Genomic DNA, 26619 nt, shown 5'->3' on the forward strand with positions numbered 1-26619 from the left:
TTCATCTCACAGTTTGCACCACCCACTGATAAAATCACTCAGCCACCAACCATGAAGTCACCTGTCAAGAAAAATCTGCCAGTTTTGATTTTGCAAGTCTGCATGGATGTACCTGGAAACATGCTTAGTGGCATCCTGGAAGAAAACCAACTTGGTCTCCTTGGAGAAGGTCGTGTTGTAATCATCAAGGCAGTCCCGCAGAACATCCTGGATCAGATCCATGTCTGTCATATAAATGATCATCTTCGTCTGCACTAACCTACATGGATTAAAGCCGAAAATGAAGGATTAGATGAATACAGTACATTACCACAGTACTGTATGATATGTTTGTGTTTAGAAGTACCATCAAGTGTTTCTGTTAAATCTGATCAGCCTGACTTTGAAGCAGTCCCCAAATGTGTGGGCTGGATCACAAATTATGCAGGTTCCAGATTTATTCCAAAATATTTGCCTGGCAGAAAGAAAATAAGTTTAGAAGAGTGAAAGTGTTGTATGGCAGGTACAAGGTGTAAAATACAAAGAGAACGGTGGGTATTTCTCATCACCTCACAGACAATGTGCGGAAAAACGTAGCTCTTGTCTTGGTTGTTAATGAGTTGCTGACATTCATGACAGAAACGATGGAATATCTGGGTCTTATCTGTCACTTGGTTTGGTTAACATTGAGCCTGTTTACATGCACACTAAAACTTCAATCATTATCTGGTTTCTGGAGCTATCAGATTATTAACGTGATCATGTAAACAGTGTAATCTGACATGCTTTATCAGAGAACAGCAGTTATCTGATTATAGGAATTTAGATAAACACACCTGAATTTCTCCCCAGTACTCTGATGTCTTCATGCATGTATACCTGTTAATCCAATTTACTTTGTTCCTTTACATCTGGAATTTGTGTGTGTGTGTCTAAAAAAAAAAAAAAAAAAAAAAAAAAAAAAAAAAAATATATATATATATATATATATATATATATATATATATATATATATATTTTTTTTTTTTTTTTTTTTTTTTTTTTTAATGTAACGTTGAACATGAATGGAAGACAATAAAAGGAAGTTTGATTTTACCATCACAACATATGTACATTTTCCAAAAGAAATATGACAATGGACTAAAACATCTAAACCAGGGCTTTTTGATTACCACATTTCTAAGGTGCATGTTAATGTATCAGATCCAATCATTACAATTATTTGATTACTCCCAGTTATATGATTTGTATCGTCATGTAAACTGGCTCATCGTAGCATGTATTACACATGTATTATACATTGGGATGTACATAGGTAGACCGATTGTTTTTTAATTTATTGCACATAGAATACATAGTACAAAACTGATTAACCTAACAACACTAAAGGTATGACACAGTAAGTTTAGTTGTGCATTTATGCCCCATACACACAACAATGAAATTATGTCAATCCGCAAAAGTCCACATGACACCGGCGTTGTCATAGTACCACATGACCTGAAGAAGAAAACCCCGGACAAAACAACCAGTAACAACAACAACAATGATGGATTACAGAGTTGTGTTTGTGCTGCAGGGGCTGCTAAGTTTATTAGCAATACTACAACAAAACCTGGTAATGCTGTATCAACTCAGCAACCAGCGGAGATGCAAAAACAGATACACACATGCTCACTGCATTCTTCTGTGATGTTTGTGTATCCTGCAGCTCTGTCTGTGTTTGTGTACAGCGCCACATTGGTGTGGCATACGTATTAAACCTGGATTTCCACCTGGACGCAGATATTTTTTGAAACAATATGTGTATGCAGGGTGTGATTTGTCAAAAAAAAAAAAAAAAAAAAGGGGGGGGGTGTCCATAACTAACGTAACTAACGTTGGCGTGAAACAAAAGTGAAACTTTACAAACTTTTAATGTCCAGCTCTCTGGTTCTATTTCTCTTTTATACAGCGGAGCTTACACAAAATTTTCACAACTTCTAACCTGTATCCACTGGACCCCCTCCACTGCTCTATGGGCCCCATGAATTTGTCACATTCACCCCCCCTTTACGGCACCCCAGAGCATGGGGACGTTCACCATTTTGAGACTGCCGACAGTTTGGTTCAGGTGAATGTTAGCGCCAGTAATGTAGGATAGGTGGAAGAAAACTGTCACAACCTGCCTTTTATTTACATTGGTTGATTGTCCCCCCCCCCCCCGAGGATGAAATTCATTGAGCAGAAGGAGGGATATAAAAACCAGAGCTGGGGGTGACCCCCCCCCCCCCCCCAACAAATCATACCCTGCGTGTACAGACGCGAAACTTTTAGAATCCGCAAAAGAAAAATACTGTGAACATTGCTGTCTGGACGTAGCCTTAAACACATTTTCATATCGCGTCTTTAAAATCCACCCAGTTGTTAAGGCCCTAAATGTTTCCTTAAAAAAGAAAAAAAAAAAGAGTCCCTGTGGATATACAACTTAAAAGAATGAAAATGAAGTCTTAGTTACTCGGAGAGTCTATGTGATGTCAGTACCAGAAGATTGGAAGTGTGGGTGTCAGAGCAGCGCTCCACTGACTTCAGCTCATTTTAATGCTGTCATGATGCCTACTGTGCAAAGGGAGGAGGAAGGGAGAAGGAGAAAAGGAACAGAAGTCAGAGGGGCTAATGGTGCAGACGATTTGGGAGCGTGAGGCTAAGACAGCACTTATAAATATTGGTAATGTGGCACGAAGAGATAAATCACAGCCTTGCCCCATACTGAGGAGGCGCAGAGATTTAGACGTGTCGTATCTGTCAGTGAAACCAAAGTTGACTTTGTGCTGTTGGGCAAAAGAGAGGGAGTACGCACTGCATTCATATCTGCTAAAGGAGTGTGGTTTGTTAAAGTCTGGGACTGGAGTCTGAAAATACAATCAGTTCCCAGGTGTTGAGTCTAGATGCTGTTTGGAAACACCAGAGATGGAAACCATGAATAAATGTGAGGCATTCAGTTCAAAGTGCTGCATTACACCTGGCACAGAAGAGTCAATCTGGTCTCACAGAATTCTATGTCCTGACCACAGACCCTTAACTCAAAATTTGTGATAGCACCACTGGAAAAGCTTAGATCAGGGGTCTCAAACATGCGACCCACCAAAGGTTCCAATCCAATCCTAAAGGTAAACCTTCAGAAGTGTGAACATTAAGCTAACATTAGATTTAAAATGAGCTAGTTGGACATGAAACCTAAGCTGAAGTCACCCAGTTAGCATTAGCTAGTTAGTGATTTAGGATAAAAGAAAGTTCTCTTTATTTTTATGTTTTTTTTCCTTAAAGGTAAACCTTCAGAAGTGTGGGCATTAAGCTAACATTAGATTTAAAATGAGCTAATTGGACATGAAACCTAAGCTGAAGTTATCCAGTTAGCATTAGCTAGCTAGTGATTTAACATAAAAGAGGGTTCTCTTTATTTTTTGTTCCCTAAAGGTAAACCTTCAGAAGTGTGAACATTAAGCTAACATTCAGCTAATATTAGCCTCTGAGGAAACATAAGGGACATTTGTGCAAGAAATAAAAAAACTTAACTCAGAACAGTTTGACTAAAATCAGACTGTGAACAGAAGAAATAAAGACAGTCAACATCTGTGTTTGGGTGGGTTTACGACAAGGAATGAAGAGCCTCGGCTTCATTTGGGTTCATTAATTTGGTTTAATTAATTTAGTTTAATTTGAGTTAATTTGGGTTAATTAATTTGGTTTACTTTGGGTTAGTTTAGGTTAATTTGGTTTAATAATGTTTAATTTGTTCAGGTCTGAATCCAACCAGGAAACTATGGAAGTGGTCAAAGGTCAAACTCTGATCTGACTTTTATTGCCTTATATTTCCTCTATAATAGTCTTGAACTCTGCACTGCAGGGCATCGCAGACCTCCGAATAAAACCTCCTGAAACAGATGCAATACTGGACTCGGTCAGTATTTCTTCAAAGTTCTGGTATTGTGGGGAACTTGCTAACCCCAAACTCCATGGTGATCTGTGATTGGATGAACTGACTTAAAATTTCAGCTAATAGTACTGATGTGAAGGCTAAGTATCCTGTGTGTTCTGGTCCTGAGTGCCTTTAATGGCAGCTCTCTAATACTAATGTCTACTACATGCTAATGCTAACTTCTGTGTATGTATTATTATGGGTAAAATGCAGAGGCCACATTTCCCTACGGAGATAATAAAGCCAGTTGTGCTGCCTTCGGGTACTATCGGGAAGATGATCCTTTCCACTTGTGAATTTGAAATTGTGTTTTTGAGTGCGTTGAGTTCAAGTGCTCTTGTTGTTACAGTGAAATGAAAAATGGTGACCTGTTACATGGGTAAAACAGTTTTGGACCTGATAATTCATCTGATACAGCACCTTTTTTTTGTGCAAATTGTGTTTGCTATAAATGTGCAAAGTCATCAGCTAACAGCAGCAAAAGCATGGTTTATCATTCATGATCAACCCCTCGTTGCTAAGAAAAGGTCAAAGGTTATTTTCATTTAGTGGATCCACATTTTTTTCCCAGTTCTCCAGTGGAAAACACAACATGCAATTTTTAAGTTTGTAACTAGCACTTACCATAATTCCTATAGCTCGTGAAGGCAGCATAATCTTTAACTTGCTTAACCACACCCATTTCAAATTTCTGACCAATCACACAATAGTTAGTCCCTGCTCTCTCCTTTGAGATAGGGGACTACGCCCAGTGTAGGAGAGCTAAATTCGTCCCAGGCTACTACCTGGTGGGGGAGGGCTTTGACGTGGTCACCCTGGAGCGTAAAGGCGTCTACCTGATCAATGTGGGAGCCTACATGACCCCACGCAAGCTCATGTCGTCTCTATCGAAACCCTCATCAAGGAAACTACCTGCAGAAAGTAAGTGAAATCACCTGAACCGCTGTATCCAACATACGGGTGACGTGGGTCGGTAACACGTTTGATGACAGCGTCTCATTATTTTCAGCTTCCGGTCTCTGTAGCAGACTGGTGTCCAGTTACTCACTGTGAAGTTCATCTGGAAGACACCGTCCACTCATCCGCCAGGTACGCCGTCACAAAATACACAGTTACCTGTAGTGTTGGCAGCATTTTCAGAGTTAGAACATGAGCCTACACACATATCCTACCTGCGATGGAAAGTAAAGCTGATATTAAAGGACATTTTATTATTATTTCATTATTGTCACTTTAGTTCTACTGTTACATTTAATGACAAAGTCTGTTGATCGTGACAACTTCTTTTCCACTGTGTATATATTTTAGGCTCTGACTTTGATTAAAACCTGTGTAATTTTATATGAAAATCTAAGTTTACAAACATGACTGGAAAGAAGTGACTCCTTGAATCTGAAAGTAGGGTCATAATCTTACTTTTATGAAATAATAAATCCTCCTGTTCAAGCTGAACGTTAAAAGGTGTTCTTTTTAACGTTCAGTGAAAGGAGCTGAAGTGTTTTCATATAGAAATAAGAGTACATACTGTATATTTTCTTAAAAGTTAAAAGATAAAGATAAAACAAGAATTTACCATTTCTGACAATATCTTGTGCAGGTTCTTTATAAATGAAACCGTTTTCCTGAGCAGTTTTTCATATGTGTCCACAGTTCACTGATCAACACAGTAACCAACCAGAAGACCCTCGAATGGGAGGTAATAAATGTTTCACGACCATTTTTAAAGAACAAATGTACATTGGTTGAGCATCCAGGAGCTCATGACCTCCTTTCAGGTTGGTCTAGATCTGGATAAGTTTGCTGGCCTGAATGTGAGGAGGTCGTTCTAAAGTGTATAACTTTGCCAGAACCAGTAGCAGCGAGGACCAGTTCAGCTTCAGTTCCCACAGGGTCAATTGTACCTTTTACAGGTAGGTCTGAAGACGCTGTTGGACTCCACGGTCAGGGTCAGCACAGAGCTCATCAAAACGTTCTGATTTTTAGGTTCTGTGCCATATCCGCCCCACGCCTCAGCCGGGAATTCCGTAAAGATCTGGAAAGGCTCCCAAGTTACTACAACTCCTCAAGCGAGGATGAATACAGAAACATCATCGACACCTATGGGACACATTACATCCGCAAGGTCCAAACACATGGTCTTATCTGTGAGGAGTTACCTGCTGGAGGTTCAGCCCGTCCACATCCTCCGATTATGTTCTGCTGCATTGTCCTCTCTCCTTTGTTTTTGTTGTCCTTCTTTCCTTGCTTCACTCCTGTTCAACTCTTGTTTCACTTGTTTGAGTCTTTCTCAGTCGCCTTTTCTAAAAGCCTCTTTACTGGTTGAGGATTGTTTTAATGTTGCTGTTGATCCAAGGTTTGTTCAGTCTGTGTAGGTGTAATAGTGTCACTACACAAGTTCATGTAATCAGTAACACATTCAAACCGTTCTGTCAACGTCTGACTGTTGTCTTCTGTTTCCAATCAGTGCTTTTAACAGTCTCTTAGAACCTTATTCCCCTCATGTGACCATTTCCTGTTAGTTGTGGTAGTTTCAGGCAGCCTCGATACATCCACTTTATAACATGTCTGTAGGTTGTCTGATTTGCCCAGTGGTGGAACAGTAGACCTAGTGGCAGATCCAGAAAAAAATGGAAAAGGGAGGGGGTAGGGGGGACAGGATGGGGGTGCTATATATACATACATTCTCTGACTTGTCCTATTCCTGCTCAGTAGCACTGCTTACTTTGTTTACAGTACATACTATGTATTACAGTCATATTTCACAACGCGATATAATCTTTAAACTTAATTAACACTAAAGCTTAAATGCGAACGTCACATCCAACAGTACAAAGACAATCAGATAGCAAATTTCGCTCAATATTAACTACAGACTGCAATGAGGAAGACTGGGGTTCAATTCCCGGTCAGAGTAGCAACATTTTTCCGCAGGGCACCAGTAGGTAAATCCGCCATTGGTAGATCTGTAACATACAGCAGGTGGAGGCTCTTGTTTACTTTGCTTTCTCTGCAGTTGACACACTGTGTTCATTATTCAACCACCGCTCAGTAAAACACATGAAGCTGGATGAAGCTCATGATTTTCCCTCCGGTTTTTCAGTAGCACATCAACCTCATGGCTTTTAGGGTTAATATTCCCCATAACAAAGACAGCAGCAGAGGCTCGAACTCCATGTCCAGCTCTTTTAGCTTAGCATCAGCTCCGCGTCCACAATGGGGCCTCGTTTAGCTCTGCTGGAATGAGGTGATGAACACTAGATGGAGGAGGTCCTACCTGGGGCACATTATTTGTCCATCAAAGACTCTTCCGTACACAAAACCTGCAGCTCCAAGGTTGACTATGCAGCCTTTTCAACACAGACATGATTTGATTTCTGGTGCCGGTAAGTCTTTGGTTTGTGCGCGACACAATGGAAGCTCACCCTACATCTAAACTAAAGGTCAAAGATTCTTACAGATGGATGCACGTTATATAAGGAAATAAGTGTCATGATCATACAGCAGTTGACTTGATCACTGATATCACAGTAACTTAAGTAACTGAACGTAATATTCATGGAAACTTTCACTTTAGAGCGTTGATGGAAATGGGCCAAACCAACAGCCCCAGTTCCAACAGCAGGCAAAGTGATTTTCACTACTGATGTTGGAATGAAGTGGTACTAATGGACCAACCGGGCTGTCATTTCAGGTTGACCTTGGAGGGCAAATACAACGATTCACGGCTACACGGACCTGTTTGTCCAAACTCAACGGCTTCGCCTCGGATAAAGTATGTGACGCACCTGGTTGGCGTTTATTTGTCGGCTCTATAAACTGATGAATCGTGTTCCATGTGGCTGATTTCCCCTCTTGTCATTTAGGCACACGAGTGTTTGTCTGTGGGTTTCAAAGTGGGTCTGGGAATACTCAGTCTGTCCGCTGCCCATAGTTCCTGCTCCAGGCTCCTCAAGAACTACGGTCTGTCCACCATGTCCCACTATCATCTCCACAACCACCGCACAGAGGTGGTGGGAGGCAATGGCTGGAATGGGGAGTTCTCTCTGATGCACCAGGACTCCCAGGGCTTCCACAAGTGGCTGGAATCCCTCAAAGACCACCCTGACGTCATCTCATACCGACTGAGGCCCATGTACAAACTGGTGCCATTCAGGGTCCAAAGGGACGCGTTGAAAGCCGCCACAGACCAGTACTTAAAGGAGAACTCCATCACGTCTTCAGACAGAAGGCCGTCCTGTGGCTACTCCTCCAACCACGACTGGAACTGTTGTCCCAAACAGACGGGGAAGGGGCAGCTGAAGGTGACCCTCACTGGAGCCTGGAGTCTCAATGGAGATTGGTGGGGCCTCACTGAAGGGTGAGATCCAGAACCCTTCTTCTGTTTCCACAGTTTAAAAGTATAAACGGTACAACTTCTCCCTGTTTTCTCCACTTTTCAGGGAGTATTTTGCTGTAATATCACATGGTTCCCAGTCCTACAGGACCAGTACAATCCGTTCAAACAACCCTCAATGGAACGTTGAGTACAACCTGGGCTCGGTCAGTGTCCATTTAAACTTTATTCACAAAAGCTCCAATTAAAGAGACAAAGAAATGGAAAAAAAATAAACAAAAGTAAAACTAGAAAAGCACTCAGAGAGCGCAGACCTCCGCCAAGGCAGATCAGCCCCCCCCCCCCCCACGATCACCACCAAAATTTAATCATTTGTTCCTTGTGCCAGTATCAACATTTCCTGAAATTTTCATCCAAATCCATCCATAACTTTTGGAGTTATCTTGCACACGGACAGACAGACAAACCAACGCCAGCAAACACATAACCTCCTTGGTGGAGGTAACAACCGCTAAACCCACTGGTGGACACCAGAGGGAGCTGACGAGTGGTTAACTTATAGGAAAAACATGGTTGTGGACAAAGTTTAATGAGTTTAATAATCAGTCCTGTTAACATTTAAAATTACATAAATCTGAAATGATACGATCAGAGTTTGTCTAACTGTGTTTAGTGTTCATCAAAACTGTAAAATCACGTAAACAGGAGAAATCTACTGTTGAGGTTTTCAAGGATTTTTGAAGATCATTCACACATTGGTTTTTATTCTTCTGTTCTGACAATTTGAGATGATCATCATTGCGTCCTCCATGTTGGTTTAATGGTAACAAACCCCATCCACATCCACTAACAACATCATAATAAACCCCGCCCACATCCACTAACAGTGTCATAACAAACCCTGCCCACGTCCACTGACAACGACATAACACCACCCACATCCACTAACAGTGTCAAAATAAACCCCGCCCACGTCCACTAACTGTCAAAATAAACCCCGCCCACATCTACTAACAGTGTCATAATAAACCCCACCCACATCCGCTAATAGTGACTTAATAATCCCCACCCACATCCACTAACAGTCTTAATAAACCCTGCCCACATCCACTAATAGTGTCAAAATAACCCCGCCCACTAACAGTGTCATAATAAACCCCGCCCACGTCCACCAACAGTATCAAAATAACCCCTGCCCACATCCACTAATGGTGTCATAATAAACGCCGCCCATTCCCACTAACAGTGACTCAATAAACCCCACCCACATCCACTAACAGTCTTAATAAACTCCGCCCACATCCACCAACGGTGTCAAAATAACCCCCGTCCACTAACTGTCAAAATAAACTCGTCTGTGGAGTTGAATTAATGTAGAATTCAGACCTGAGCAGAGCATTCACAGTTTATGGAGACCACAGGGAAATGTGGGAAAAGGAAGAATTCCATTTAATACAGACAAATATCACTGCTTTAAAGGTGGCGTATGTGGGATTGTGGCCAAAACTGGTACTGCAGTCACATTCAAATACTGTAGAATGTGGTATCCTCACCTCCTTCCAGACTAGGGGTTGCCAGATCTAGCATGAGCATTTACTACTAACGTTTCCACTAATCCTTGTCACCACACCATAAATTTCATACAAAAAAATCATCTCCATACTTATTCTACATAAGTATAATATACAATAGAACAGGACAAACGTCCTGACCAGTCAAATGAAAGTTTGCACAGATTCAGGAGATAGAGAAAAGGGAAATGAGCCTTAAGTTTCACTTTTACTTCCACAGAGTACAAGCGACACGGATCGCTACCGTACATATTTTGTTTTAAAAGCTATTGGATTTACAAAGGTTTTATTTAAAACAAGCTATGCACTGCTTTGTTTGATGTTTCATGTCTGATCGATTGATACTGTCTCAGAGGAAGTTGTTATACGCATGTGCGTCGTTAAAGTCATTATTGTAATGGCTGTTGTTGAATAAACTACAGACGAATGAGGACACATAGCTAGTTCGTGGTCTTTTCAAAAAATCACACAACGCAGCCATCTCCCTCAAACGTCCGAGGGGAGAGAGCAACATAAGCAGGTAAGCAGACAGAAGTAATCTGACCTGTGTTTAGGTAAGACCTTCTGTTGTTAACCCATAAAGACCCAAACATCCACTGGCAACCAAAAATATCTAGTCATGTAGAAGGTTTAATACCTGCTGATCCACTAATCCTATCAATACATGTAAATAATTGGTGTAAAAGGCAGTGTATGTAGTTACCATGGAAACACCATCATCTTCTACAACACTGATTCACCAGTAAAACCCATGGAGTTGGATTAATAACAGCGGATGGAGACACTTGTTTTATGTTCAGTTAATGATATATTTCACAGAAAAAGTCACTTTTCTTCAGTTTTGTCTGTTTTTGATATAATAACCCTCTATTTTAATCTGAGCTTTAATGAACATTTGCATGATAAGTAAATTAAATACAGGAAAATATCTTATTTATACTGATAAATCCCTGCTTAAAACTCATCTTTTCTCCTTGGCTTTTGAAACCATTTGAGATGTTTGAAGATATTATCTTTATTCTATTGTTTTTATTTGGTAGTGGTTTATTGTTATTTATCTATTCTATTCATTTATTTATTTATTTATTTATTTTGTTGTTTTTAATTGTATGGCTTTTAATCTATTCTTGTATTTTATTCTTTTTATTTGGGTTTTATTTATTCTTCTGTATAGCACTTTTTTCTTTTTTTGTATAGTTTCTATGTCTTTAAATCTATTCTGTATTTTATACTTTTATTTTGGTTTTAATTATTCTTCTGTACAGCACTTTGGTCCACTGCAGTTGTTTTAAAGTGCTTTACAAATAAAGTTGGATTGGATTGGATAAAATACAAAATACAGAGGATACTATTATAAATAAATGGTGTTAAATCACTTTTAAAAGGTTAGATATAGAGAAAATTTCATTTGGGACTGACATAAAAGTAGTGCTTAAACTGTAATGATAAATAATTGACACTGTAAACTGTTCGTGGCTGGTGCAGCTAATACACTAATTCAATCCTTGTGACAAAACAGAGGTACAATCTGTAGTCGACAGCAGGACTGACTGATTACCATTTATGGTGGACACGTCTATGTGGATGTTCGTAACACTGAACTTCGATTCCTGAGCTGCTACTACTACTAAAACAGCCAGACTGTTCCTTGTGTGACACCAGTGCAGCAACTGAAATGAATTAAAGTGACAGGTGAAGGTCAAGTCGTGCTTGTACCATTGTAAGGTCTGGTCCATCGACGCCCACAGCAGCACTTCAAGTAGGAAACAAAGTGTGATGACCTTAGTTTTATGTCCACATTTACCAGGGTGCACTGCTTCGACACAAACTGAAGACCGTTCTTGGAACGCAGAGGCAGGTGCAGTATACAAGTCAGTTTTCGGATGCATTATAACCACATTTCACCACTAGGATACACCACTGATGTGTAATATAATGAATGTGTATATGTGCACATGTATATAAATGTATGTATTAGGCCTGTAATGGTACACGTGTTACGTTAGTTATGGACCCCCCCATCCCCCCGGCTCCGACCAAAAAAAACCCAAAAACATCCCTTGACAAATCGCACCCTGCACACATGCGCGCACGTACACAAAGTGTCCTAAACAGTTTGTTCTCTGTCCTAAAATAAATAATTTGGTTAATTTTTTGTTGTCAAAGTTGCTCTTCAGTTTGTTTAAAGAGAATACCAGTTTGTCCTCTTGTTAATGTTGCACTTCATGTGGAATTTTTTTGGTATTTTTTAGCAGAATGTGAACTGACAGAACTGTGATTAGATTTTTGTTGTTTGTTCAAAACTACCTTTCAGGGAAAAGTGCACTACTAATGTTTAAAATACATTTAGTAATATTAATAATTCATTTTATTTTCTATTTGATTTATAGCAGCAGAATTATATTCCTGTTTTTCTATATTCTATTGTGTCCAAAAATTGGGGGAAAATTTTTCAAAAATTCATAAATGTATTAAAGATATTTTGAGGGGTTTTCTTTCTTCCCGTACCGAACCGAAAAAAAAAAAACAAACCGTGGCTTTCAAAACCGAAAACGTACCGAACCGAAAATTTTGTGTACCGTTACAGGCCTAGTATGTATGTATATCCTCATTTAGATTGACTACCTTGTTGAGCCACAATATGTAATAAATTCCCATTAAGTAATAAAAGTTCAAAATGTAATAAGAATGTCATGTCATCTTGTAATAAAGCCGCATTATGTAATAAGTTGACGCATTTTGTAATAAACTACCTCAATGCATTATATAGCAAATTTTTTCACATTATGTAGTAAGTTATTACAATTTGAGAAGTTTATTACAAAATGCACTTGACACATTTTTATTTTTAAAAAAAATGTAATAACATGGTTCATTATGTAATAACAATCCAAATTAATATAATTTCAGAGCAATTTAGAAGAAATTAGTCACAGGAGCTACAGGTAATGTGATCAGAACTTTAACCACACAGTTTAAAGATAAATTTAGCATATTGTTATTATATTGCTGTGTCAGTTGTGTCTGATACAGTACCTTATGATCTTGGAAAAATGTTCCTTGACACCCTCAGATTGAACAGCAAACATTTATTGTGTGTTTTATCGATTTATGTCACAGAGATAAGCTCCAGTCCATTTTCCTGAAAATAAAAATGTGTCAAGTGCATTTTGTAAGAAATTTCTCCAATTGTAATAACTTACTACGTAATGCGAAAAAATTTACTACATAATGCATTGAGGTAGTTTATTACAAAATGCGTCAGTTTATTTCATAATGCAGCTTTATTACAAGATGACGAGACATTCTTATTACATTTTGAACTTTTATTACATAATGGGAATTTATTACATAATGCAGCTCAACATACCTCCTTGTGGTGTATTTATTCATTTTATTTTATTGTCTCCTGGGTTGGTACACAATGGTGTCATTTTTCCCTTTTTATATAAGGTTTTTTTTGCACTTTTATATATATAATATATATATAAAAGTGCACAAAAACCAAAACACTTTTGAACTACACTTGAATGCAGAGTATACACCAGGGTTCCTACAGGATTCTACAAGTTAAATTTAAGACTTTTTACGACCTTTTTAAGACTACTTAGAACAGACCTTAATGCTCATTTCACAGCTGAATTCATAGCCACACTGGCAAAAATTTGTGACTCCTAGAATTTAGGAAAATGCATTTATTTACTCCAGTGCCTTGATTCCCACTGCTCCGAGTCATTTCTCACTGGGGGCTGCAAAGATAGTGATAATTGGTTCCTAATTTCAGTATAAATTGTCAGGTTGGAACGGATGGAACTGAGTCGACTAACGTTACCTTTGCAGTTTGTACATAACTGCCTGTTCAACCATATGGTTGAGCTACTCATCAGGTTCTTCTTAGTGGGGTAGTTAAAGGGTTAAGAGACACATTTAAACACAATACAATGAAAAAGAATACAGGAACATCACATACCATATCAAATGTAATACCTTTTAAAGACTAATTTTAAGGTATTAAATGCAGATTTGTAAATTCCAGACTCTTAAGACTTTTTAAGACCCTATGGGACCCCTGAAACACAGTATTCATGGGCTGTATCAGGTATAGCCCATTTATTATCCAGCCCTCTGAAGGGGGAGGCAAGGGGTATTGGTTTTGGTTCAGTTTGTTAACACTCTAGCAGTAAAACTATTGGCTGAATTCATACCAAACTGGGTTTATAGATTGACAGTGACCAAGAATAGATCTGATTACAGTTCAGGAAAAGTAGGTCAAAGTTCTAATTTTGTATGAATTTTTAAGATCTTTTTTTCTCCCATTTACTTATAATGGGTGAAATTTCAAATGTCTGTAGCAGCAAAACTATTGGTTGAATTCATACCAAATTGGGTTTGCTGAATGCCAGTGACCAAGAATAGATGTGAACACATTTTGAGAAAAGTAGGTCAAAGTTCAAATTTTTTATGAATTTTTAAAATCTTTTTTTCTCCCATTTACTTACGAGGGCCGTTCAATAAGTTCATGGCCTCACCCAGAACAGAACAACACAGACTGATAATTTATATTTTATTTTTCAACATAATCTCCATTTACAGCAATGTACTTGGTCCATCGATGTTCAAGCATCACTATCCCATCACGAAAGAATGTAACATCCTGTATTATAACAACCAGTATTTCTGGGTGAGGCCATGAACTTATTGAACAGCCCTCGTATAATGGGCGGAATTTCAAATGTGTATAAAAACATCTATTTTGTTTCAGTTTACTTCAAACTTGGCGCATGTATAGAGGCAGTTGATATGCTGACATCAGCACATGCATAGACATGATGACATCAGCTGGACTGATGCCAAAATAAGCCACAATACATGCGAGGGGTGGGGTTTGTTGTGCCTGGCACTACCTGTTTAAATATTCATGTTTTTGTAAAATTGTTCTATGTGATTCCTATCGTCTTCTTCTTCATGTGAGACAGGTGAGGCGATGCCCTAGTGCCCTCTATTGATGAGCAGCCCTGTCCACACAGCACTGAACCAGCTCCAGCAGGTAGTTTTTACACTGTGTCTGGGAGGTACAGAGAATTTAAGCTGTAAAGGAAGAAAGTGGTTTGCAGAAACATGCATGTGGTCAAAGCAGGGCAGGGTTACAGTTAACCTTAGGGTAAGTTTGTGAACAAAGTTACTGAGGGAACCTTAATAGAAACATCCCGGTTTTTACCAAGCGCAAACAGCATGACAGAGACAAACTATTTCTGTTAAAGTAGCTGACCAGAGATGAATACAAACACAAACTTCAATGAACTCTAGCTTGAAAAGGAAGATCTGCTATCAGAGGAAAAGCAGGAAAAGGTTTTGAACTGTTTCATGTTAACTCAGTGAAATGGAATGAAATATTGATAAAGAAGAAATACAACCAAAGACAAACAACTAATCGAAGGTTATCAGACAAATTCACTGACAACAAATAGAGGAGTCACAGTCATTTATGAACTTGGCCAAGAGAACAGTGAAACAGAAAAAAGATGGGAAGCAAGTATGACCTACTCTGTCTCTAACTACTGTGTCACCCTAAAAGCAGCAGGATTAATATTGCAAGCAATAGGCTACACTTTGAAGGATGTACTGTCAGGTTTAGGCTCATGCTGATGTTTCACAACTAATAATGCTTGAACCAGCACATTCTCATTACTTTTGCCCACACAGTCAGCGACTTTCACACTGAATACAAGAGCAACGATGGCAACAGATGAAACATTATTAGTCGCCGACGCAAAGGAAAGGGAAGTGTGCATGACTAGATGTTTAAATGATGCCCACAGCTTGGATTATGATTAACCTTGAATAACAACCTGAGCAAAAAACACATGGAATTAGTTGATTACTTCAATGTAAGTACTGTATGCAGTGCACCACATTAGAGCAAAACAGCTTTCAATACCAAATGTGCTATTGTAGTTTACACAAATAAAAAATACCTTCAAAACTATGGGCCGGATCTACTAAAGGTTTGTGTGTATAAAAATGTGTGCAAATTCACTGCACACGCAAAAAATATGTACAAACTGATTTACTAACAGTGCACACTAAGGGTTGTATCTTTCAAAGGTGCAAAATAGTGCATCTGCATCCAGTTAGTACATTTACCACAATGAATGCCCAGTATGGGGCGTTTACATGCAATTGTGCAGGTGCTGGGAGGAGAAAATGTAAATATATTAATTTCACACACGCAAAGTGATTTATCAAACCCGAAAGCAATTTTGCTGATAGAAACTGTGTCTATATTTAACATGTCTCAAAAGGAGGAGCAAATGGTTTGGATGTGTAATTGCGCACACGTGGAAGTAGTTAGGAGACATCGAAATGATGAAACGAGATGCATTTTTCAACTTTGTGTGAACATTTTTGGAGTGATGGAAGAAAAAATAATTGAGATGTACCCCCCCACACACACACACACAAACACACACACTTTACAGGACTCTCTTCTTCTCCGCTTAAAAATACGCAGCAACATTAGGTTACAGTGGGACTAAATTATGTGCACCTGACAGTCATTCAATCCACCCCCCCCCCCCCCCACACACACACACACACACACACACACTCACCTTTAAAATGAAAAAGAAAATTAATAAATGAGTCATGCAATACCTTCTATGATAAAACTCCTCCAGTGTTACATTTCCGTGTGTCTGTATCATTCAGTGCACTGTTAATGCTGGTGGATCCCAGAGCAGTTTAGTGCATGCAAAACTCTCATTTAAATAGGGCGGTCTGCAAGACTTTACATCTGTTGACATTTGTGCAAGCAATCTGAGTAAATCACCCGCAAACAGCGGTTCAACCCCACACGCAAAATTCTAGATTGCGCACGCAAATTAGTCCACACAAATTGGGATCTTAGTAGACCTGGCCCTAAGGGTTGCATCTTTCAAAGGTGCAAAATAGTGCATCTGCATCCAGTTAATACATTTACCACAATGAATATGCATTTTGGGGCGTTTACACACAATTGTGCATGTGCAGGGAGGAGAAAATGTAAATATATTAATTTAGCACACGCAAAGTGATTTATCAAACCTGAAAGCAATTTTGCTGATAGAAACTGTGTCTATATTTAACACGTCTCAAAAGGAGGTGTAAACGGATTGTACGCGTAATTGCGCACACGAAGCTGCAGTTGAAACGAAATGAGATGCAGAGAACACATTTTCACCCTTGTGTGAACATTTTTGGAATGACAGAAGACCCCCCCCCCCCCCCCCCCCCCCCCACACACACACACACACACACACACACACACACACTTTATGGGACTCTTCTCCACTTGATCTGACAATTGTGATTAAAAATATGCACTGACATTAGGCTACAGTGTGACAAAACTAGAAGCACTCGGAGAGCGCAGACCTCCGCCAAGGCTGATCAGTGGCCCCCCCCGCGGGCACCCCCCACCCCCGATCACCACCAAAATTTAATAATTTCTTCCTTATCCCATTTCCAACAAACCCTGAAAATGTCATCCAAATCTGTCCATAACTTTTTGAGTTATGTTGCACACTAACGGACAGACAAACAAACAAACAAACAAACAAACGGACAAACAAACAAACCCTGGCAAAAACATAACCTCCTTGGCGGAGGTAATTACGTGTGCCTGACAGTCAATCTAACAACCCCCACAGCCCCCCCCACCTCTAAAATGAAAAATACATGAATGAATGAGTCATGCAAGACCTTCTATGACAAAACTCCTCTAACGCATGCAAAATCCTCATTTAAATAGGGCGGTCTCCAAGACTTTGCACCTGTTGTAATTTGTGCAGGTAATCTGCAAACCACGGTTCAAAACCACACTCAAAATTCTAGATTGTGCATGCAAATTAGTACACACAAATTGGGACCTTTGTAGAGCTGGTCCTATGAGTAGTATTTATAAAGTTTAGCTGAATAAGTATCTAGAAATGGCAGTTACAGAATAAACACAACCCTGTGCCCTTGATCACTGATCCATATCTGGACATATGGCATCCATTTAAGCTTATCTGGATCAATATATACCGTTTCACAGTGACTGACTGTTGCTGGAGATGCCACAGCCAAGTGGACTGACAAATATAAGGGCATAAGACATTTACGGGTGCTAAATGACGACTTTCAGATGAAGCCAAGTCATGTGTGGGTGATTATCAAATGCTCATAAATGACTAAATGAGTCTATTAAGCTCTGATCTTGAACACAAAATGCAAGGATGGGGTACACTACAATTTTTTTTCTTTTTTTTTTGCTTAATTCAAGATTTTTATTTATTTATTTTTTTTGCTTAATTCAAGAAAAAAAAATCTACCAATGGAACAAGTGAAAATTATCTTGGCGATATTTCTTAAATAAGATTTTTAAGATCAATAGTCTAAAAATAAGTTCTTATATCTCCCTGAAAAGTTACTCTTTAGGTGATTGTGTCTTATTTTAAGTGTGCTGAGATATTTTGACTAGAAATGAGAAAAATACATTTGGTAAGATTTTTATTTTTTCCAGTGTATGTTTTACTCACTGACTGTTAGACAGAGTATCTTGCTGTCATTCAGCGCAGTATTCATGTTTTCAGTCCACAGAGCATCGACCGGCCCATCACAGATCGCCAATTTGTGGTCATCACTTGTGTCACAAATACTCAGTGCAAAAAAAACCCTCAAATCACTCCAGTGTTGAAGTGTTAACCTGAAGTGTGGAGGTAAAAGGTGGGTGAAAATACACAGATACAAAGAAGACATTCTCTTAATGTCTTCGTCTCCACACTACAAAAAATGAGTTGTATGAAAGTGTAAAAAAAAAAACCTTATTTCTAGAACATTTGTCTCATGTTTTGTCTAAATAGAAAAAAAGGTTGTCAAGAAATTTTTACATGAGAAAAATATTCTTATTGTAAAAAAAATAGATATAAATTTTTCTTAACAAGATATTCCGGCTAGTATCAAGCCAAATCTTACTAATAACAAGGTATGGCAATTTTTTGCAAATGATCTCAGCAAAGGATTGAGATTGTTTTCCTTATTTTAAGACTGAAACCACTTGCACAACTTCTCAATTTAAGAATCTTAACAAATGTCAGCAACTAACTTTTTTTTTTAACTATTTATTGTTATTGAAAGCCTTAAAACGTGACAAAAATGATAACACAGTTTAACATGACCCTTGGCTTGTTTGAAAATTCCTTTGTCCGGTAGGAATGTCGTAGAGACATGAAGACATGAAACGAAAGCCACATTTTTTTGCCTCATTCACTCTCATGTTAAGCTTCTTATGTTTTTTTTTTTTGTTTTTTTTTTTTATTTATAATTCAAGTTTTTATTAGAGTTTTCACTTGGTACACAACAATCATACAATGTTGCTTAATATTAACAATGAGGGCTTCTATACATACATGAAAAGTATATTAAAAAAAAAAAAAAAGCTAAAAAGCGTGGAAGTTCTCAAGAAGAAGAAAAAAAAAGATAAATAAATGGGTAAATAAATAGTCAATGACATGTTTGACAAACTCCATGTTCACACAATCACTGCTTACTCAGTTCTGACATTTTTCCCCACATATTATACATTGATACATTCACAAGACTCACCATAAGTTTTACATGCATGATTTATGAGTCTTATAGTCAAATTTAGTCAAATTACAACAAAAATGCCATTCACTGATTCTTGAGATTTTGGAAAAAACATGTCCTACTCACAAAAGTGCTAATTCCATTGAAAATGAATAATATTATTACTATAAAAGTTGTCAGAGTTGATCTTTTAAGGGTCTTTTGCACAAATGTAGCCTTTTTTTTTTTTCCATAAATTAGTTTTTAATTTAATGAATTTTATAATAATATGTTAGCCTATTTCACAGACAAAAGGTAATCATTTCAATTTGATAACAGTGAAAACTCTTTTTAAATGAATAAAATACTTATCAAATGAAAAAAAAGAATAAAAAAATCACTTGAAAACTAAGAGCCATGAATTTTCATTAACATTTACTATTATTTTGCATTTCCTTAAAATGTGTCCCACGTTTCTGTCATCACCATCAGATATTTTAAAACCACATGCAACAAGTTCACTCAGCCTCCTTTAAGTGTTCTATGTCTTCAAAAGTCTTTACATATTTATTGATATCTTTACTGTCACAACCATGATGTGTCAACACCGTCACTTTGTATAGAAAATATTAAACAGAATTATTGCATATTAAAAAAAATATTGCAATATTGAAAAAAATACAAAATGGGGAGGTTGCATCACAACGTGATGGCCAAGAAATATGACCATAAGACTTAAGATTTTTTTAAAAAATTAAACCTTTTTTTTTTCACAAAAAAAAAAAAAATCCTGTTTTATCCAAAATCTCAAGAATCAGTGCATTGCATCACAAACACCCAGGGCAAACATACTTTATCTGCAGTTTGTTGTAATTAGATGTGGACTGTGATCATACCTCAAATGATTATTTTATAATTTTCTGGTCAGATGGCCCAGCCCTAACCATTTTACAAAAACAACTACACCAGAGCGCATTCATTTAAATCATTATTTACAATGCAAACAAGAGGAAAATTAATTTGTGAAAAAGGATAATGGGCAACAGATGTGCATTAACAATTCAGTACTAAACATCCTGAATTTCCCAACAAACTGGCTCCACTCACTTAAAAAAAAACAGTGAAAGCATCAGTGCCATTAGAGTGGGAGATAATGAATGTGTGCGTGGCATGGAAGGAGCAGACTCAAAGGGGTAATATCGCACAAAGGCAGACAATGAATCACAAGCCAATTACAGCTCCCTGGGCTTCAGCTAATAACCGATGCTCGAAAGCATGATGCTGACTACATATGGACAAGAGCATTGATTGGAAGCATTTATGCACCTACGCACCAGGACCTATTGTGTTCTGCCGGCTCCAAATCTGTTGAATGAAGTCTCTCTTTGGTCCCTCTATTCTTATTATTAGTCCACTCACTAGTCTCACCCCTGACTGTTAGTGTTTATCACCCTTTTATGTTTTTTTTTTAATGTTTGTGAGTCCAGTTCTGTAACGATTCCCTCTAATTTCTTATACTGCACAATGACACTGAATATATTATGTATACTTAGTGTGTTTCCCTGTGTGCAGGTCAGTGGTGTAACAGTCCTTCTGGGACTTTCTTTAACCCTTAAAGACCCAAACATCCACTAGGGACGAAAGCATCGACTGATCTAAAATGTTTAATTTCTGTTGATCCATTAATCCACAGGTGTCAAACATGCGGCCCGGGGGCCAAATCCGGTCCGCAAAAGAGTCCAGTTCGGGCCTTGGGATGAATTTGTGAAATGCAAAAATTACACTAAGATATTAACAATCCTTTTGGTTCAGGTTCCACATTCAGACCAATTCAGTCTTAAGTGGGCAGGATTCAATACAATATCATCATAATAACATAGAAATAATGACAACCCCAATTTTTTTCTCTTTGTAAATGTAAATAATTTCATGTAATTACACTTAAACAAAGCATAATTTTACAAAAAAAAAAAAAAAAGTGAATTACCTGAACAAAAATGAACAACCCAAAATGTCTTAATAGAAATAAGTACATTTTTAACAAGATTCTACCTATAATTAAATGTTTTGTGCATTTGTAGATCCACTGTGATCTGTAAGTTATAATGTACATGTGTGAATGATAAACTGAGGCAGAATATTGTTAAAATTACTCTTATTTTTTTCAGTTTGTTCATGTTATTCACATCTTTTGAAAGGATAATTTGTAAATGTAAACCTTTTCATAATGCAAATGTACTTTTTTCGCTCTAAAACAGAGAGAAAAATTTGGAGTTGACATTATTTCTATATTATTATGTTATTATTTTACTGGTTCGGCCCACTGCAGATCAAATTTAGCTGAGTGTGGCCCCTGAACTAAAATGAGTTTGACACCCCTGCATTAATCCAATCAATACATGTAAATAATTGGTGTAAAATGCAGTTTGTTGTCTATTCATGGTCATCAGATATGATCCATTTGGACGTTCAGAGGCTCCGTAGTTACCGTGGAAACACCGTCATCCAAAAAAGGAGAAACCTGATGTCAATTCCCGGTTGAAGTGATCATTTTCAGCTGAATCAAAAGTTTATTTTAAGAATTTGTTTCTACTTGTTACTCTTATTTTAAGACTTAAATTCTTATAGCCAGCTCATTCAGAGACTAAAATTCCTCATTTAAAGTAATTCTGTTTTAATTCATATAGACCCAAACATCCACCATCATCTTAAATCAAACTGTTTAATACCTGTTGATCCACTAATCCTAACAATACATATAAATAAGCAGTGTAAAATGCAGTTTGTCATCTTTTCATGGTCATCAGATATGACCCATTTGGACGTGCAGAGGCTCCACAGTAACCGTGGAAACGCTGTCATCTTCTACAACATTAATTTACCAGTAAAACCCACAGAGTTGGATCAATGACAGTGGATGGAGACATTTGTTTTATGTTCAGATAATGATATATTTTAGTGAAAAAGTCTGTTTTTCTTCAGTTGTCTCTGTTTTTTTGTATAATAACCAAATTGAATCTGAGGTTTCATGAACATCTACATCAGGGGTGTCAAACTCATTTTAGCTCAGGGACCACATTCGGCCTAATATGATCTAAAGTGGGCCGGACCAGTAAAATAATATAAATAATAGGTTAAGAACTTATAAATAATGTCAACACCAAAGTTTTCTCTATGTTTTTGTGTGAAAAAAGTAAAATTCCACAATGAAAATGTTTACGTCTATGAACTGTACTCGAACATAACATGAACAAATATGAACAACCTGAAAATTCTTAAGAAAAATAAGTGCAACTTTAACAATATTACGCCTTAGTTTATCATTTATACATATGAATCACAACTTACAGATCACAGTGGATCTACAAATACACAAAATATTTAGTAACAGACAGAATATTGGCACAATTCCACATACTTCTGTTAAGAAATTTCAGATTGTTCATATTTGTTCAGGTTATTCACATTTTTTGTAAAGGGATAGTCTGTAAATATAAAAATTTTTGTGTAATTTTACCCTTTTTTTTTTTTTTTTTTTACACATTATTTATAGGTTGTTATGATTGTATTTTACTAGTTTGACCCACTTTAGATTGAACTGACCTGAAATGATTTTCACATCCTTGATTGTTAATATCTTCATTATAATTTTTTCATTTCACAAATTCATCCGAGGGGCTGGATCGGACCCTTTGGCGGGCTGGTTTTGGCCCCCGGGCCGCATGTTTGACACCTGTGATCTACATGATCAGTAAATTAAATATTGGAAAATACCATATTTTCGCTGGAAAACTGAGAAAATACAGAGGATTATTTCATAATAAAAAGAAATGTTAAATCTAGAGAAAAAAAATATTTGGGAATTACCACAAAAGTAGCACTGGGTCTTTATGGGTTAAGGCATGAATGGCTGATTATTATTTATTAGTGATATAAAGCTGGAACTGAATGAAAATAACATGGTTCAGTTCATGCCAGTGTTTTAGAGAAATACACTGCTGAAATCGTCAAGGTGTGGCAGGGCTAGAGAGATTGTAGATTAGATTAAATGTTCAGAATTGTGATGCACCTACAGTATTTGCACCAGATTTTAATACAAGTATGTGACTTTTATTTGTTTTATCTTTTGGTTGTGTTTTAGATCCTATTTATCCATTATTGTGTCTGGGTTTTTATCAGTTTTATCTCATATTCATTCTTATGTTTTACTAGTTTCATCATATGTTGTATTTTTACTTATATCATTGCACAGCAAACTGACCAAACTTAGGCTGAACACATATAACATAGATACATTGTTGTCCATACAGTTGAAATCATTTCATTTTCAGACACATTCCTCTTTTTATTCCTCTTTACACATGTCTGTTGACCTTTTGAGGTGCAATGATTACATACACTGTAAAAAAAAAATCTGTAATTTAACAGAATTTTCACTGTTTATTTTACAGATTTTTCCTGGATTTTTAAGATACAGGAAAATATCAATGAAATTCCCAAAACAGACTGTGATTTTACATGTCAAATGTAAAATAACATGAAAAAACTGTAACTCTGAATAACCAAAAAACGTAAGTTTCTTTGAAAGATTTTTTTTCTTTTTTCACAGAAAAATACAGTTAAAATACATTTACAAATGTATCCTAATTTCACAAATATTCCTTTTCTATTTATAAGATTAAACTATTGATTTAAAATTTTTACTGTAAAAAACAAGATAAAATTACTGACAATTAACCATTAAAGAAGTATTTGTTCTGTAAGTTTAACAAGACTTGTTTGTTAATTGACAAATATCTTGTGTAATTACGGTAGGTTTCACAACAAAAATGTTGAATAAATGTATTTTTGTGAATGTATAACATGTATAAGCACTGATTAAACTGTCCAAATACAGTTTTTATCAGTGGATTGTACAACTTAGTCTCATTGGAAATTTTATATATATGTATACATAGGTAATTTCATTGTTTTAATACATGAAAATATTCTTTATTAAACATTAAAAAGTAAAAAAAAAATGCTAAATCTCATGTAAAATTAGGGAAAAAAAACTGTATTTTAATTATGGAAAATTACCATATTTTTATGAGATGGTTATTTTCCATTATTTTACAGTATTTTTTCAGCACCCTGTTGACGGAATATTACAGGTTTTTGTTTTTGTTTGTTTTTTTTTAACAGTGAAACTAAAACTAGTGGACAACAGCTTTGTTCCTGTCACCATCACTGAGCTCAATAAGAAATAGTGACATTGTACTTTATTTACATATTTAGTTATTTTTCCTATTTCTTTTCTCTATTTATTATTATTGTGACTTCTAGTTTTGAAATGTTATGTTCTTATCCTGGTTTTTATCCCAGGGACTGTGTTTATCTTCTTGAGGTTTTTATTGTGTTTTATTACATCTTGTTTTTTATTTATTTAATCTTATTTACTTATTTTATCCTTTTACTTTTCCATGCTGCTGTACTGATGAATGGTGGAACACTGAGCACTTTTTGTCTTGAAACTCGATCAAGTACCTGCCTAACAGGTTCAGTGTGTGTTTTGTTGTAATGCCAAAAGCAATCACTCTGTCTGGAAAAACAAATCTACCCACTAGTATAAATAAAGTAACCTTGAACCTTGAAGACAGTTGTGTTTTCTTTTCCAGGTGTGCATTTAAATGTGTACACCCTCCACTCTGCACTCAAAGACAACACAATATAAAACTGATCAAGATTAAAAACCTAGTTTGTTGTTTTGTAGCTTTTAAAATAAAGATGAATGCCTATAGATTATTCCTTTTGGATGATATATCAGACATCATTAGTAAAAACAGCCATTTTAGGAATGACAGCATCCAAATTAAAACACATTTAGATTTTAAGCAGCCAATTACGATCAAACAGTACAAACATTTTTTTTTAACTTTCACTACTCGTACAGATGTTATAAAATATAAAGGGATGGATCATATCTGAATTAAGAGAATGTAAAACCACACAACTGAGATGCTGGCACTTCACCTGCACCAGAGGGTTTGGTTTTACTTTTGCAACAGTGCCATCTAATGGTATGTAATAGTAAACACAGCTAATGTTAGATAATCAGCAGCAAAATTTTTCTTCTTCTTCAATTTGTACATTTAAAAGGATGTATAAATCCACTATAATAACAAAATACAGGACATTATAGAAGTACACATAAAATAAGATTGTAGTTAATTGGTTATCATGATAAGATAAGAAGATATCACATTTATTGATCATTGTATTTGGAATAAATATTTAAAGTGCATATAAATGTTATAGTCTATATTAAAAATGGTTGATTACGCAAATCTGTGTGTGAGGTGACTAAAAAAGTGTATATGAATGGTTTGTATGGATGTTTTGTGTGATTGTAAAAATATACAGAGGAAAATGTGTGTTAACAAAGCAAAGAAAGTGGATCTAGTTTGATTATTAGTTTATAAAAAGGGGGTGGGAGTCAATAAGTTATACTTCTTCCCACTCCTTTTCGAGCGCAAAATTTTTTTATTTATTTATTTTTTTAACCATGTTGTTTGATTCTTTGTTATCTGATGTGCTCGAAATAAAACTACTACTACTACTACTACTACTACTACTACTACTACTACTACTACTACTACTACTACAACAAAAGTTGCTAGGACCAAAAAGAGGTTTAGAGTTGTATTATATTTGTGAAGGAGTACGAGGGATACTTTATGAGGAACACTGCCAGTCAAAAGTTTGGATTCACCTTCTCGTTTAAAAGACATGAGATGGACAGCAGATAGCCAACAAGTGCTCAGCATCACTGGGAACTCCTTCAAGACTTCAAGACCTCATGAAGCTCATCCAGAGAATGCCAAGAATGTGCAAAGCAGTAATAAAAGCAAAATGTGGCTATTATGAAGAATCTAAAATTTAGTTTAGTTTAGTTCAGACTAGAACTGCAACCGATTAATCAATTAGGTGCTTGAAGCAAATGCAAAAATTCACAATTTGATTAATCGACTTGAATTGATTGAAGGGAAATATTTTTTTGCAGTTTTCCTGAATTGAAGCTTCTTTGTGCGTCACAATAAGCGTCCGTGTGAAACACAACAGTGGAACCAATATTTAACAGCAGAGAAATGAAGGAAACAAAGCTTTGATTCAGGAGAACTGTGGTTGAATGATTTTTTTGGATCACTTTG

General features: G+C 36.7%; 1 protein-coding gene across 1 annotated transcript; it reads left to right on the forward strand.

Annotated features, from left to right (window-relative positions):
* The first annotated feature begins 102 nt into the window (after window positions 1-102).
* Window positions 103-8298, forward strand: LOC115418641 (perforin-1-like). Its single transcript, XM_030133508.1, has 7 exons — window positions 103-222; window positions 3866-3919; window positions 4672-4858; window positions 4963-5026; window positions 5921-6059; window positions 7629-7709; window positions 7801-8298. The coding sequence occupies exons 1-7, from the start codon at window positions 103-105 to the stop codon at window positions 8296-8298; spliced, it is 1143 nt and encodes a 380-aa protein (XP_029989368.1).
* Window positions 8299-26619: the final 18321 nt, after the last annotated feature.

This window comes from Sphaeramia orbicularis, chromosome 1 (assembly GCF_902148855.1).
Source record: "Sphaeramia orbicularis chromosome 1, fSphaOr1.1, whole genome shotgun sequence".
Classification (NCBI taxonomy): Eukaryota; Metazoa; Chordata; class Actinopteri; order Kurtiformes; family Apogonidae; genus Sphaeramia; species Sphaeramia orbicularis.